This window comes from Canis lupus, chromosome X (assembly GCF_048164855.1).
Source record: "Canis lupus baileyi chromosome X, mCanLup2.hap1, whole genome shotgun sequence".
In the NCBI taxonomy this organism is placed as follows: domain Eukaryota; kingdom Metazoa; phylum Chordata; class Mammalia; order Carnivora; family Canidae; genus Canis; species Canis lupus.
The window spans coordinates 88,968,967-88,984,520 of NC_132876.1; the positions used below are offsets into that span (position 1 = coordinate 88,968,967).

The window sequence follows — 15,554 nt, forward strand, 5'->3', positions numbered from 1 at the left end:
GTTGCTAGAACCTTGTCAGAGACAGTGTATGAACTACACTTGTTTGTGGCAGCAGAGAATGTTAACAATGCTACCTGTTCTTGGCCCTTTCCTGGGCATTGACTACTATGAAGAACTCAGTCTGAGAGGCCATAATAAGGAGCTAGAAGACACGAAGAGAGAGTTCCAGGAGGCCTTATCCCTTTCCTTTCTTAGTGACTGCCCCATTTCTCTATAGCAGCCTCTTGGCAGATGTAACATAAAGATGTTCAGAGCAAGGTTACCAGAACCAGACTAACTAACTCTGTGACCTTGATTCAACCAATTAATCTTTTCTAAGTCTCATTTTTCTTACCTATAGAAATGTAAAATGTGTATGAAGAACTTAACCCTAGCACATAAAAGTACTCCATGAAAATTGGCATTTAAAAAAACACCTTTGGACTAATCTCATTGTAGTAAATTTTCTACGCCTGGCTAAATACTACATGGAAAATGAAGGTGAACAAGACCAAGATCCTGCTCTCAGTAAACCTTTTTGTAGGCATGTGCATTCAAATTCTGAATGCTATGAGGTAAAGTGGGATTTGAATTACAGTAACTTCTTGATGTCACATGCTATGCAGAAAAAAACATTTGGAAGAACGTAGCCTTTCTTGAAATCCTATCTCTAATTTGATAGAGAAGAAATCATGTCATGGAGGGTAAAATTCCAGTTTAAAATGTTGTCAAAGAGAGAAAATTGATTCCAGGGAAAAGGAACCTACTCATGAAGAGGAAGTTATGTAATCCCTGATAAGAGCCTGTCACCAGAGCTCAGGTCCATGGAGAGAGGGAGGCAGGAGGCAAGTCTAGTCTCTATCCTGTGTCTCAACTGCAGGAAGAGTGATGTTCGCAACATTTATAGAAACTTACAGGCATGTCTTTGGTGCTTTGAGATTCTAGAAGGAAAGGGCCATCGAGGAAGAATGGCAAGCTGCCAAAAAATTAAGCTGGTAAATGCGATCTGGATTACCAGGAAGAGGAAAAGAGTGCCTGAAGGAGGGATTAGCTTCCTGTGGTTACGTGGAGAGTTTGCAGAAGCTCAGGTGGAAACCTCTCATAGCCACCAGTGAAAGGGCACTTGATGGCAAGTGACATGATTTTGAGAGCTCAGATAGCTGAAATGACTGTAAGAACTCCTCTGTAAGCAGTTCTTTTTTTTTTCCCTTCTCCCATGCTGCATTTTTAAACTCCGTTAGGATTAGGAACCTCATCTTTTTTGTTTACCTCTGTACCAAGTGCTCAGCCCAATAAATATTATTGAATGAAAGAGGGAATTTAGTAGAAAAGTATAGGTGAAGTTCTCCAAGTGGATCTCAAAATCAGTTGTTCAAGAACAGGAGGGGCTTTAGCACATTAAGAAACAAAATTGCAATTGACCATCGTTGCTGTGTTGGCAGCCTGTTGTGGCTGCAGCAAAAACTAACCCCATTCTTTGGTTGAAGTCATAGACAGGGAGTTTCTTAAGTGAAAACCGCTACTACTAATCTGAAGGGTGTTACTGCCTGCCCCAAGCCAGCAGAACCTCATCTGGAATGCAGTGTTTCATCCCAACAGCACACTTGAAAACTGCCACAGAACAAATGGGGGAGAAAAGCCCAATTCATGTCATAGGAGTGAGCTGAAGGAAACAGGCACCTTACCCTGGTGATGGGAAAGCTTTGCAAAGCCACAGAGAAAAGGATTGCACCTTGTGATCTGTGTTTTCAGAAAGCAGAACAAGGACTAATGAGTAGAACTGCAGAGACAGATGTTGCCTCCAATTAAGGAAATGCTGTTTTAGAATGAAACAGTCTATCTTGGGAGGCAGTGGGGGTCTTACTACCAGAGATCTCAAGACTGACACTGGTTGGGTCATTTGTAGAAGAGACACTCGGCGGCTCTCAATCTGGGCTACATATTAGAATCCCTTTGAGGGCTTTTTAAGGATACCAGTGCCTGGCGCCAACCCCAGATATTCTGATTTAATTGGTCTGGAATGGGCTCCAGGCAATGGCTTCCTTCAAAAAGTCCTCAGGGGATTCTAATGTGCAGCCAGTAGTGAACCCTTGAGCTAGATGGCTGGACCATTAACTAATATTTATTTAGCAGTTGCTGTGCACCAGGCAGTGGGTTAAGCACATTTATATTACTTCATTTGCCTAATCTTTATAGTAACCTTGTGATGTATTACAAAAGACCGTAATGTGGGGATCCTTGGGTGGCTCAGTGGTTTAGTGCCTGCCTTCCCCCCAGAGTGTGATCCTAGAGTCCTGGGATCGAGTCCCATGTCGGGCTCCTTGTATGGAGCCTGCTTCTCCCTCTGCCTGTGTCTCTGCCTCTCTGTGTGTGTGTGTCTCTCATGAAAAAATAAATAAAATCTTTAAAAGAAAAAAAAGACGTAATGAGAGATGAAAAGGTTGTGAACTTTACCTAGGACCACACAGCTCTTAAATGGCAGTACCCAAGCTGGGGCTCAGATCTGACTAGCTTTTAGGGTCCATGATCCTTTTCGCTAAACCTCACTCCTCCTAATCACATAGGATCAGCATTTCCTTTTTTAATGCTGAGTTCTGTCAGCAGTATTTGGACATGATTCCTTTAATATTATCTGCATTAGCAATTTTTTAAAAGACTTTATTTTTAAGTAATCTCTACATCCAACATGGGGCTCAAACTCACAACTTCCAGAATAAGAGTCACATACTCTACTGACTGAGCCAGCCAATTGTCCCTCACACTAGTAATTTTAAGAAGAGATTATACTTTCTAGTTTTTCTTCTTTGGAAAAGGTATTAATCTTTTCATTTGCTCTGTCCATTTTTAGTAAGTTAAGAATTGACAGAATCATAAATTATTCATCAGAACATTCAACACATCTCCCAGAACATATCTTTTCAAACGTCTAGGCCTGCAAGCCATCATCAAGATATTTCTAGAAAGCTGTTAGAACAAAGCATATATCCTGAAACCATTTGCCCCAGCTCTAATCTTCCAATAAAATAAATTAATAATAGTTGGACAGGGTTGCCAATAAACCTTTCCGGTTTTGCTTTATTTGTAAGCTTAAAGAAAATAAGGCAAAAGCAATGCATTTGTTTAAATAGTAATAGTGCCTATCACTTAGAGCTGTGTATTAGATGGCTGGTGTCCAGTCATTTACTAACGAATTAACAGATTAGATTCTGTTTTACACTTAATGGCTGATTTTCACCTCCATTACACCGTGTCAATCTCTCCCTGTTCTTAAGGCCATTTATTGATGTATTAAAAACGACTCATTTGATTTGTTAACACTGGCCAATGAGGACAAGAAACAAACCACTGGTGTTCATGTAGTGGACTAATTTCCCCATGGCTATTACTTGTGACTTGTGTACTATATTGAAGTGGTCACAATGGTTTTCTGATAGTAGATGGAAAAAGGGTTTTTTTAAGGTTGTTACTTGACAAATCCTGAAGTTTGTCCCCTGTGTGAGTGCTGCATCGTACCCAGCACCATCACCCCGCTGGCCAGTGGTTTTCAACTGGCTCATGATGGAACTTCTGTACTAGAGGGCAGCACCCAGCAGATTCCACTGTGGCCTCCAAAGAGCAAAAGCTTTGTAAATGGCACTCTGGGTATGTTTGTGAAAACATCACATTGCTATGTTAAAATACATACCTACTTGGCAGTGGTAGCAACCTTTCCCTGTAGTTTGATTTGGTAGCAGCTGAATCATTCAGGCCATGCTTCAAAAATTGCATTAATTGCTGCATACAGAATAAAAATTGCAAGCATGTTACTGTGGAAATCATACTATTAGTAGTATATTAGGTTTTGTTATAAACTTAACTGTGTCTAAAAACAACACATTTTAGAAAATTTCAGCTGAATTAACTCACATGTATTTTGCTTTTTCTTTTCTCTAATATTCACCTTATTTACTTCTGAAACACCAAACTTAACATTTATTTCATCTGGCAATTATCATAAAATAATCACAATATAATAAAGTATAGCCAGTGCAAATAGGGAGACAACAAAACAATAAAGTTAACAAGTGATCATTTATAATACATTGGAGATAAAATTTGTTGCGCATGACAATAACTTCTCATGAGTTCAAGTGGTTCTCCAAGTCTTTATGGCAATACACAAAGGACAGTATAAGCAATGTGACAGTATTGGTAGTATGAGCTTCAGTACCCACAGTGTCTTCAAGTAACTAAGAAGACAGCCTCATTTTAAGTCAAATCAAGGCAGAGGTGTCATTCAAGCAGTTTACTCAAGGCTCTAAAAAGCAAAGCACTAGTCAATTGAAGCAGGTTTCACTTTTAGTATACAGATCATCACATTTTAACCGAAATAATTGGTCATTTATATAGTTGAAATCAAGGAGTACTCACAGGTCAGGCTCTCATGCAGTAAAAGCAGAACACTAAGCTTCCCTAAACACAGAGACTTGTCTTTCTGTGTCAGCTGGGCTCCTCCATCCGGTCGTGGTACAATTGGTTGAGGTCGTTTTTTTTTTGTTTTTTTTTTTTTAATTTGCATGTAGTAATAAGGTTGGGGGTTTTTTCCCTTTTCTTTCTTTTTCAATATGCTGTTCCTCTGATTCCTTGTGAAAATGGTAAAAAGCCTACCAGCATGCAACCACTTTATGTATAAGCTCAGTCAACACTTCATAAAATTATTTTTATCTTTCCTAAGAATACCTTTCACCTTGACAATCATAGGAAGTCTTCCCTTATACCCCCGAATAAAGAAGTTTTACGAATTCTAAGCATAATTATGCATTTTCTATTTTTGCCTAAGAAATGATGCATAGTAAGCACTGAATATCTATTTCCTTCATGATTCATTTTAAAAATTAAGTTATTCACATAAAATAGCATTCCTGTATTGAATGTACTAACATCAGTAATGAATTATTTTATTCCTTAGTTTTTTAAGCTTTATTTGATCTGTGCATTATTTTAGTAGACTTTCATGTATTCCTTTAAGACCTTGGATTTATTTTCTAAAACGGTGTTACAATCTTAGGACTAGATGAGATCTGTGATGGTATTCTCCCCTTTTTGTCACTACGATAAATTCTCCCAAGTAAATTGAAATCTCTGTTTTTAAAGATAATAATAAAGGAATTCTACAGTTTTTATTTTGGTCCCAGTCCAGTATTTAATGACTGTCCATCTATGTATCTGCTGGCTCTGCAATTTCATGGCATTTCCCTTTTTTCATTGTCATCTGAAACGAAAGATTAGTTTTTATTCTCCCCATATAATCGTTACCCTGCAGCTTTGTTTACACTAAATAATATTTAACTCACTGGGCTTTATCTAACATTTTATTTCTGGATACATTCACTCTTTTAAATGCATATTCTCCAGGGCTTTTTTGTTGTTATGAATATTACACATGGGACAGAATATTTTAAAATTGCTAGGATGAAAATATGTCATAGCTCTTACTTCCCCTTTGAACCCCTGAGAAGGAAGAGAATTACCGTGTTGGTCTGGCAGGAATTTTGTGTGTGTGTGGTAAACAACAACAAAAACAACCACACAATATTAAACTTGCTATCTTAATTATTTTAAAACAGTTCAGGAGTGTTAAATATATATATATTGTTGTGCAGCAGATCTCTGGAACTTTTTCATCACCCAAAACTGAAACTCTGTTGGCAGTTACCTTTCTACTTTATGTGACTTGGCTATTGTAGATAATTCATTTGAGTGGAATCATACTGCATCTGTCCTTTTCTGACTGGCTTTTTTCGTTTAGCATAATATCCTCAAGATTCACCCATATTCTAGCATATGACAGAACTTCCTTCTTTTTAAGGCTGCATAATGTTTCATTGTATGTGTATATATCACATTTTCTTTATTTATCTGTCAGTGGACATTTGAGTTACTTCCACCTCTTGGCTGTTGTGAATAATAATGTGATAAACATGGCTGTGCAAATGTATTTTTTTGTGATCCTGGCAGAATTTTTTGTAGAACTAATTAGGTATGTATTAGCATTCTATTTCACTAAATCTAATATAAATATTTTTATATTGTACTAGCTGTTTTTCCACACCCTAGCCTCTGTTTTTTCTTTCTTTTTAAGATTTTATTTATTTATTCATGAGAGACACAGAAAGAGAGAGAGGCAGAGATACAGGCAGAGAGAGAAGCAGGCTCCATGCAGGGAGCCCGATGTGAGACTTGATCCTGGGACTCCAGGATCATGCCCTGGGCAGAAGGCTGGCACTTAACCACTGAGCCACCCAGGCATCCCAGTTTTCAAAATAACCAATTCTGTTTTAATCTTCAGTGCCCTGGTGGCCCTACTATGACCAGATTTGAGTATACATGCAGTCCCCAACTTACAGTGGTTCAACTTAGGATTTTTTGACTTTGCAGTGGCAGAAAAGCAATATGCATTCAGTAGAAACTGCAGTTCAAATTTTGATCTCTTCCCAGGCAAGGAATATGTGGCATGGTCCTCTGTCATGTTGCTGGGCAGTAGCTCCCAATCAGTTTCACCATCATGAGAGTCAATAACTGATACACTTATAACCATTCTATACCCATTGCAGTCATTCTCTTTTTCACTTTGGGTGTAGTATCCAAAAAAATCACATGAGATATTTAGCACTTTATTATAAAATATGCTTTGTGTCAGATGAGTTTGCCCAACTGGAAGCTAATGTAAGTGTTCTGATCATGTTTAAGGTAGGCTAGGCTAAGCTATGAGATTCGGAAGGTTAGGTATAAATGCTTTTTCAACTTAGAGTACTTTCAATGTATGATGGATTTATCAGGACATGACCCCATTGCATATTGAGGAAGATCTATAATCTTTTTCTGGTTCTTCCTTAACATGAGCTTTTTCCTATTCATTCTAAGCTTTCTACTTTCTGTCTCTCTGTTCTTAGCTCATTCTTATGTATCCTTTTCCTACTTTATTGGTATCTTAGCTTGTTATATATAGAGATAGAAGTAGAAAAGCATAAATACATAGATACATTTGTCTGGCCCCATCCATTACTGATATCACCATCCTCTCTTTATCTAAATCCAACCCTGGTTAAATTCAGCTAACCACCTACTCCAGACCTGAACCCTACTGGCTGAAATAAGGACTACTAGGTACAAACACCCAGTCGTTTTGATTGTTCTCACTTTACATTCATGACCACAAACCTCAAGTGGGCCCTTGTGCTGCCAGCAGTCCTGCTCTATTTCCTTAGTCTGTTGGTTCTCAAAGCATGGCTTCCAGACCAGTAGCATCAACATCACTCAAGAACTTGTTAGAAATGCATGTTCTTGACCTCATGTCAAACCTTATGAATCAGAAACTCTGGGGGTGGAAGCCAGCAAACCTGTGTGATTCTGAGGCTGAAGTTTGAGAACCACTACCTTAGTCAAGTCATTCTTTGAAAATATTTCTTCACACTGTCACTCTTCTCAAGTTGCCAACAACCCCCTCTCCTTCCCCACTCCTGCCTGATGATCACTTTTATTTCAAAGTAAATAGAAAACAGAAGTACTCAGAAGAGAAGTTCCTCATATTCCTACATCCCCATCTGCTTGCATCTACAGGTGCTCCCATACCCTGCCTTCCTCACTATCAGTGAGGCCAACCCCCTCTCCCCACCTGCACACTATATTCCATCCCTTCTTCCTCCTGGGATCGTGTTTTCTTCTCCACAGGGTCTTTCCCATCAGCACACAATTGTCTCTCTCTCAAAGACAAAACAGGGATCCCTGGGTGGTGCAGCGGTTTGGCGCCTGCCTTTGGCCCAGGGTGCGATCCTGGAGACCCGGGATCAAATCCCATATCAGGTTCCCGGTGCATGGAGCCTGCTTCTCCCTCTGCCTGTGTCTCTGCCTCTCTCTCTCTCTGTAACTATCATAAGTAAATAAATAAAAATTAAAAAAAAAAGACAAAACAAAAACAAAGCTCCTTGAAAATCTCTAGATACTGCTATGGAGTCCTCAATCATGTTTTTATGTGAAACTTTTGAATATTAATGTGTATTTTCTTATTTCCATAAAAGGTAACAAAACAATGGAAGGATAAGCCCAAAAATAATACAAATACTTAGGAAGGAGGAAGGAGAGATTAAGAGGAAAGAAAAGGTATAAAAGCTGGACCTCTCTAAATGGAATATGTTTACAGTTTCAACTTTGGAATTACGTACATTTTTTTAAGATTTTATTTATTTGAGACACAGAGTGTGCACATGAATACAGGGTGAGGAGCAGAGGGAGAGGGACAAACAGACTCCTTGCTGAGTGGGGAGCCCAATGTGGGGCTTGATCCCAAGACCCTGAAATCATGACCTGAGCCAAAGGCAGATGTTTAACTGACTGAGCCACCCAGGCACCCATATACATGTTTTATATAATCAAAACATCAAATCAAGTCAAAATCTAATTCAGACAAATAGGCCCCACTGGGTACCAAACTGAAAGCATAACCACAAGTAGAATTCTTTTAAGTGTCTTTAAATAGATTGAGTTTGGGGGCTGCTGGGTGGCTCAGTCAGTTAAGCGTCTGACCCTTGATTTCACCCTCAGGTCATGATCTCAGGATTGTGAGATGGAGCCCCGCATTGGGCTCCACACTCGGCATGGAGTCTGCTTGAGGATCTCTCCCTCTCCCTCATAATAATACCCAAAAAACCCTTTATTAATTACCGTTGGAGGTTGCCTAGCAACCAACTTACTATTCTGGAAATCATTCATAGCAGCTTTAGTCATAATATCCCAAAACTAGAAACAGCCCAAATGTCCCTCAATAGGAGAATGGACAAACTGAAGTATATTCATACAAGGGGATATTTACTCAGCAATAGAAGAAATGAACCACTGATCACAACAAAATGGATGAATCTCAGAAACATGCTGAGTGAGAGAAGCCTTACATAAAAGAGTACATACTCTATGGCTTTATGTATATGCAGTTGTAGTAAAAGCAAAACAAACTTGTGAAAAATATTAGACTAGTCATTTGCACTGGGGGTGTGGCAGCAGAGATTGAGTGGAAAGTGGGTGAGGGAGGTTTCTGAGATGATAACAGCTTGATTGGGATACAGGTTACATAGTTCTATTCAAGTTGGTAAAACTCACCAATGTTACTCTTAAGATTTGTGAATTTCACAGCATATAAATTTTACCTTAAACATAATTTTAAATATTAAACTCAAGGGGCACCTGGGTGGCTCAGTTGGATAAGTGTCCAACTCTTGATTTTGGCTCAGGTCATGATTTTAGGATTGTGAGATTGGGCCCCATATCAGGCTTCACACTTAGTATGGAGTCTGCTTAACATTCTCTGCCCTTCACTCTCCACCACATGCACTTGCTTGCTCTCTCTCTCTCCCTCAAAAAAAAATATTAAACTCTAATGACATGTGCTGAATTATAGTGAAAAGATGGACAGATGGTTGGATAGAGGGATGAATAGATATTTGATAAAGCAAATGTAGCAAAATGTTCATTATAGAATCTATGTGGTGAATATGTGGCTATTTATAGTTCTTAAAAGTTTTCTCTGTTTTTGATAGTCTTCATTACAAAATATCAGAGAAAACTTCCATTTTGGAAATCCTAATTATGGAACTGGGCAACATTGGCTGCTAAAATCATGAAAGAAAAGTCAGTGGTGAACTTTGTAACGATGGATCAGGGCAGACATTACCTGAACCCACTGACCAGTCCTGCCACTAAAAATAGGACAGCCAGACATTATGTTCTTTCTTATGTGTTACAAAAAAACCAAAGTATTAGTGAAAAAAAAACTAAAATTGAATGTGATTCTAATCATGCTTCTAGATCTAACTACCAATTTATAGAAAATACAGAAACATATTAAATGATACTATGTAGGTGCTGTTAGCCAAGTCCAGATTATAGAAGATTCTACAGGGGAAATTACCTAGTATCTTAACAAATCAATGGCAGGAACCTTTTCTAAAAAACTAAGAGGGGGATACAGTATAGAGTCAGAGAGATATAAGACCTATAACCATCAGATGCAATATATGGGCCTTAAATTAAATACCACTTTGAACTAACCAACTGTAAACACACACACACACACACACACACACACACAACCCATCTTTGAGATAGGGAAAATTGAATGTAGATTGATATTAGATGATATTAAAGAATTATTCGTGTATTGAATGTGATAATATGGTTATTTTTTCAAGTCACCTGTTAGAAATACTGAACTAATAGCAGGTGAAATTATACTTGTTTTAAAAGACTTCAGCAACAAAAAATGGGATAGGTGAAGCAAGAAGGGCAGAATGTCAGTAACTGTTAAAGCTGGGAGATAGGGGGCACCTGCATGGCTCAATGGGTTAAGCATCTGCCTTCAGCTCAGGTCATGATCCCAGGATTCTGGGATCAAGCCCCACATTGGGCTCCCTGCTCAGTGGGGAGCCTGCTCCTCCCTCTCCCCCTGCCCCTCCCTGTTTGAGTGCATGCATGCTCGCTCTCTCTAGCTCACTCTCTCAAATAAATAAAATCTTTTTTAAAAAAAGCTGGGAGATAGGTACATGGAGGTTTAATAAAGTATTTTCTCTGATTGCAAATTCTAAAGTTTTTAAAAGGAAACTTCCTTTGCTTCTCATTCTCTTTTAGTTACATCCCATTCCCATTTCTCTATTCCTAATAAAGTTTTGAAAGATACTTGAATTTACTGTCTCCACACCATCTTTCCCATTTTTCTTGAACCTTGTCCAATAGAGATTTTTGTCTTTATCATCTCACCAAAACCCTTCTTATCTAGGTCACCAGGGACTTCCAGGTTGCCAAATTTAATGGTCAGTTCTCAATTCTCATCTTAAATGGCTTCTCAACTAACATTTCAGGATATCAGACTACTCTGATTTCCCTCCTGCTTCACTGTCTACACAATTTCTTTCCTTTGCTAGATTGTTGTCATCTTCCTGACCTCAAACCTTGCTGTGTACCAAATCTCATTCTTGCAACCTCTTCTCTTTTCTTTTTTTTTTTTTTTTAATTATTTATGATAGTCACAGAGAGAGAGAGGCAGAGACACAGACAGAGGGAGAAGCAGGCTCCATGCACGGGGAGCCCGACGTGGGATTCGATCCCGGGTCTCTAGGATCGCGCCCTGGGCCAAAGGCAGGCGCTAAACCGCTGCGCCACCCAGGGATCCCCTCTTCTCTTTTCTATCAATACTCACTCCCTGAGTTATTTCACTCATTGCTGTGGCTATAAGCACTGTGTGCTGTTGATCCCCACATTTATATCTCTAATTCCAGTTTTCCCTCTCCCATCTTTTAAGATCTCACATTCAATTTGTGCAAAGCCAAATTCTTCATCCTTCTTATAAATGCTTCCGTGTTCCCAGTTTTAGTAAATGGCATCTTCGTTTTCATTCAGTTACTCATAACAGAAACCTCATTGTCACACTTACCTCTTTCTCTCATACCCCATATCCAGCAATAATTCCTATCAGCCTAACCTCCAGAACATATCCTGAATATGACCACTTGTTGCCATCACTGCTTCTATCACTCTAATCTAATTCAAATCCCCCATCTTCTCTTTCCTAGACAACCACAGAAGCCTCCTACCTGGTATCCTTTCTTCAACATTCATGTGCTTACAATCTCTTCACCATACAATAGCCCAAGTGATTCTTTCAAAACCTGAAATGGCTCATAATGTTCCCCTGATCACAACTTTACAATGGTTTCCCATCTCAGCATAAAACCCTGGGTTCTGGCTGTGGCTTCAAGTCCTAGATCATAGAGCCTTTGATTACCTGGATCATATTTCTTACCACTCTTCTCCTTGCTCATTTTTCCCCCAATACACTGGCTTCCTTACTCTTCTCCAAACATACCCACCCTCCTCATGCTTCTAGGCCTTTCTACTTACTATTCTGTTCTCTTCTCTTGGAACCTGCTTACACATGACCCATTCTGCCCCTTCATTCTGGTCTGGGTTTAGATATTACCCTATTAGAGAAGCTTTGTCTAACCCAACCCCCTTACTAAATAGTAGCTCCCTAGTTTCCAAACATGTGACATTTACCTCCTTGCTAGCTTTTACCTCATAGCACTTAACAGAGCCTCATCTCTTATATTCATTTATATGTACTGATTTCCTTAGTTTCTATCTCTCAGTTTTATGACTTAAGGATTTATTGTGAATGACAGAATCCACACTCTGACGAGAATTACATAAATCTCAGTGTAACATTAACTTAAGAATAAATATAGTCAACAAACTATAAAGGGTATGCTTTGGGATTCTGATTTAAGCTTCTATTTTTCCTTAATAAGGTGACAAAACTGGCCAGGAGATCCTGTCTATGTTTATAGATTCTTCCTCTGCATCATACCCCTCCTTTTCTAGGCTTGTTCCTTTACTGCACCCCCACACTAGAAGCATGCTAGGGCTATCGCTTTCTTCTTCAGGTCTGTTGTCATCCATCTCTATTTGAACAAACCAAAAGTTCTTACCAAGAGCCATCTTTATGAGCTGGTTTCTGCAGAGCTTTGCTTGCTCTCCCATAAACCCTCCTGGCTACTTTGTCCCTTGCTGCAGCTCACTCACCATTCATGTACACTTGCCTTCCTTCTCCCCTCTTTCTCTTTCACACAAGCTCATACACACATTTATATTTAAGGACTCATCTTTCTTTGTGCTAGAGCCTCTATTATAAGACCTTTAAATGCCTTTGGACAAAAAGAGCCACTTTCAAAGTAGAACCCTGACACTTTCCTTGAGCAGAGTAAGGATCCCTCCCAATTTTGTGTATCATCATCAAACTTCTCTCTGGGTGTACCAGTTCAGAGGGTTTTGTTTTTGCACAGGATTTTGTGGGGGCCACTATCATATAGGCTAAACCTAAGCTAACACTGTGTCATTTTATAAATGAGCAAGTATAGGAGAGAACAAAAATACTTTCTCTTCCATGCCTGAAGAAGTTTGCTTTTTTTCACTAACCTATATTTTAAAAGCAGGTTCTATGTGATTTCAGTCATATTGGAGAGCATAGTATTTGAGCAGAGACCGAAGGTCCACACAATTAAATGCTTTCAGGCCCAACAAGGTCCTAGAAAGAAACAGATGCAGAAGACCAGGTCCTACAAAGAAACTCTCATTGTGACCACGAAGCAAATGATTCTTAGGGAGCCCTGGTTTCACGGCTACTCCTTGCAAAGGATATCTTTGCCCTGGACCAGAGGCCAGCCAAGTTGTCTCCTTTCTCCCCTCTCATTCTCACAAAGAGGAAGGTCAGGTCCAGAGAAAAGACATGCCCAGGGAGAACATTGAATTCCATAGGAGCAAGATTCAATTAAAGTCATTAAATCTGGCTCTTTTTACTTGGGGATGGGATGAATAAAGAAAAACAAGAGGATAGTCGGAGGGTGGACAAAGAAAGAGCTCATCGTCAGCCCCTAACGACCAAGATAGAGTGGCTCTGTAGGTGAAGTCAGAGGTTTCAAGAAACATTTTGGCAAGAGATGTAAAAAATATTTTCCTTGAACAAATGTAAACTGTCACTTAGAAAAAGAGAATATTGCATGAAAAGGTAGAAAATATGTCTGTTATACTTGAACATGCTTGCTTCCTAATTCTTAGCACCGGTACCTTAATCTTAGAAGCAAATAATCCCTGCAAAACATTGGATAAAGCAGGTAAGTCTTTGGAGAAATCAACCAGAAGTAAGAATACCACAAATAATTCAAGTATCCAAAATAATTCCGGGAGTTCTTAATGTATTACCTACATGTTACTCAGTTTTGTGTAAATTTAATTGTTCCTCTTCAATTAACCCTTACTTTTGGTTTGTCGTTTGTCTGTTTTTCTTTTCAGCCCCACTGTGTTCTCCTCGCCTCAAAGGAAAACTCGGCACCTGTTAAACTTGGGGGCTTTGGGGTAGCTATTCAATTAGGGGAATCTGGACTTGTAGCTGGAGGTAAGAACACTTTTTTAAAAATTCCCTTCAAAACCTGGTCACTTTCAGGCTTATGTGAAACTTTCAAACTAAAGATTAGCCCATCCTCAGCATTTCATACCCATTCCACTCCATCCACCCATCCTCCCAAAAAAGTGCCATCATAGTTTTGAATTTACTAACTGTAGTTTGAACTAAAATTTTAGTACCATAAGAATAGGCTCTGTCCTTTTTATATTCCCACCACTTGGCAGAGAAGTGACCCTGCATACGGAGATTAAAACAGTGTTGGAAGAAGGTGGTATCTGGGGCAAAGTAACTTCTAAAGTTGAACTGACCAGGGACACCTGGCTGGCTAAATTGGTATATCATGAGACTCTTAATCTTAGGGTTGTGAGTCAAGCCCCAGGTTGGGCACAGAGCTGACTTTAAAAGAAATAAATAACATTGAACTGGCCAAACGAAGTCCATTCTAAAACGTGTGGTTTAACCACTTTCAGGTTTACATCAGTGGCTAATGTTTAATTTCATACTGTTTTCCTCTTTTTATTTGTGGAAAGAGTCCTGCTCGAGCCATCAATCTGTGTATTTGGGAAGAGCAAGCAGATGTGAATCCAGACTGATTTTATTATTAGCTAAAGCAAAACATAATTAGAAAATTCCCATGCCAGAAAAAAAAGTAGAAAAGTTAAAAAATAGAAATTTTCTCCAGTAGCATACAGAGGTGGATGCTAATTCCAGATTCAAGAATCTGGATTTTTATTTATTCCCTTCAGTAGGCCCCAGCTCAGAATGCTGCTCTGTTTTTAGTTCTGTTCCTTAGTTTTGCAAATGACTTAGTTCTTCAGCCTACAGATTATCAGTCTTCTTCTAGTCAATGCCTTCAATTTTCCACCTCTAGAGACTGCCAGCCTTCACAAAGAGGAAAAATATGAAAAATACCAGCAGAACCTTTTCAAACCTGTCATCTTCCATGAATGCTTATATTAAGTTCAAATACCTGACAAATGATAAATATCAAAACAATAATCTCTTACACAGGATAGTTCATTTAATTTAATACAGTATTACTAACACATCAAAGTAGCATTAACATAGACCATCTTCTGAAAAATGAGCCAAGAGTCATAGTTGTGTTCTTTAAATTGTTATTTCATGACATTGCCATCTAAAATTAAATTATGTTTAGATTTTCTTCTAGTTTTGCATTCTCTTTCAGCTAATCATCTCCAATAATATGAAAAATTGCAAGTTGAGTATAGTTTTAAAAACTGATTTTTTTTCCTAATTCAAAACTTTCTTCTGTGATTAGAAGGACTGATCATAGGATCAGATATAGCATATAATTTAATCAAAGAATCATTGAATCTCAGGATTCCAAGGGCGTCTTAATTTCTCCAGTCATAACCAGTGATTGCATTCCTTCATAAAATTCCCAGCAAAAGGTTGAGCTCTAGTTTAACTCCTTAATTAGCAAAGAATTCACTGTGTTCCAGGACTGTATTTCCATTTTTGGAAAACTCCTTAAGTACTGAAACATTCATCTTTGCATTAAACAGAAATCTGTCATCTTATCATTTCCACCCAGTGGTGTTAATTGTGACTTTTGGAGCCACAAAGA

The 15,554-nt window shown here is 38.7% G+C and overlaps 1 protein-coding gene and 1 long non-coding RNA gene across 14 annotated transcripts in view; one reads left to right on the plus strand and one right to left on the minus strand.

Moving 5' to 3' along the window:
- Positions 1–15,554, plus strand: part of CASK (calcium/calmodulin dependent serine protein kinase) — a 349,933-nt gene that overhangs the window by 203,973 nt on the left and 130,406 nt on the right. For all 13 annotated transcript variants that reach the window (XM_072816975.1, XM_072816976.1, XM_072816981.1 and 10 more), the window contains exon 6: positions 13,852–13,954. In XM_072816975.1, the coding sequence (XP_072673076.1) occupies positions 13,852–13,954 (103 nt within the window). The remainder of the gene's footprint in view (positions 1–13,851; positions 13,955–15,554) is intronic.
- On the minus strand, positions 3,664–4,521 carry LOC140628807 (uncharacterized). Its single transcript, XR_012026760.1, has 2 exons — positions 4,390–4,521; positions 3,664–3,753 (listed from the first exon to the last, which is right to left on the minus strand). It is a non-coding gene; the product is annotated as an uncharacterized lncRNA (long non-coding RNA).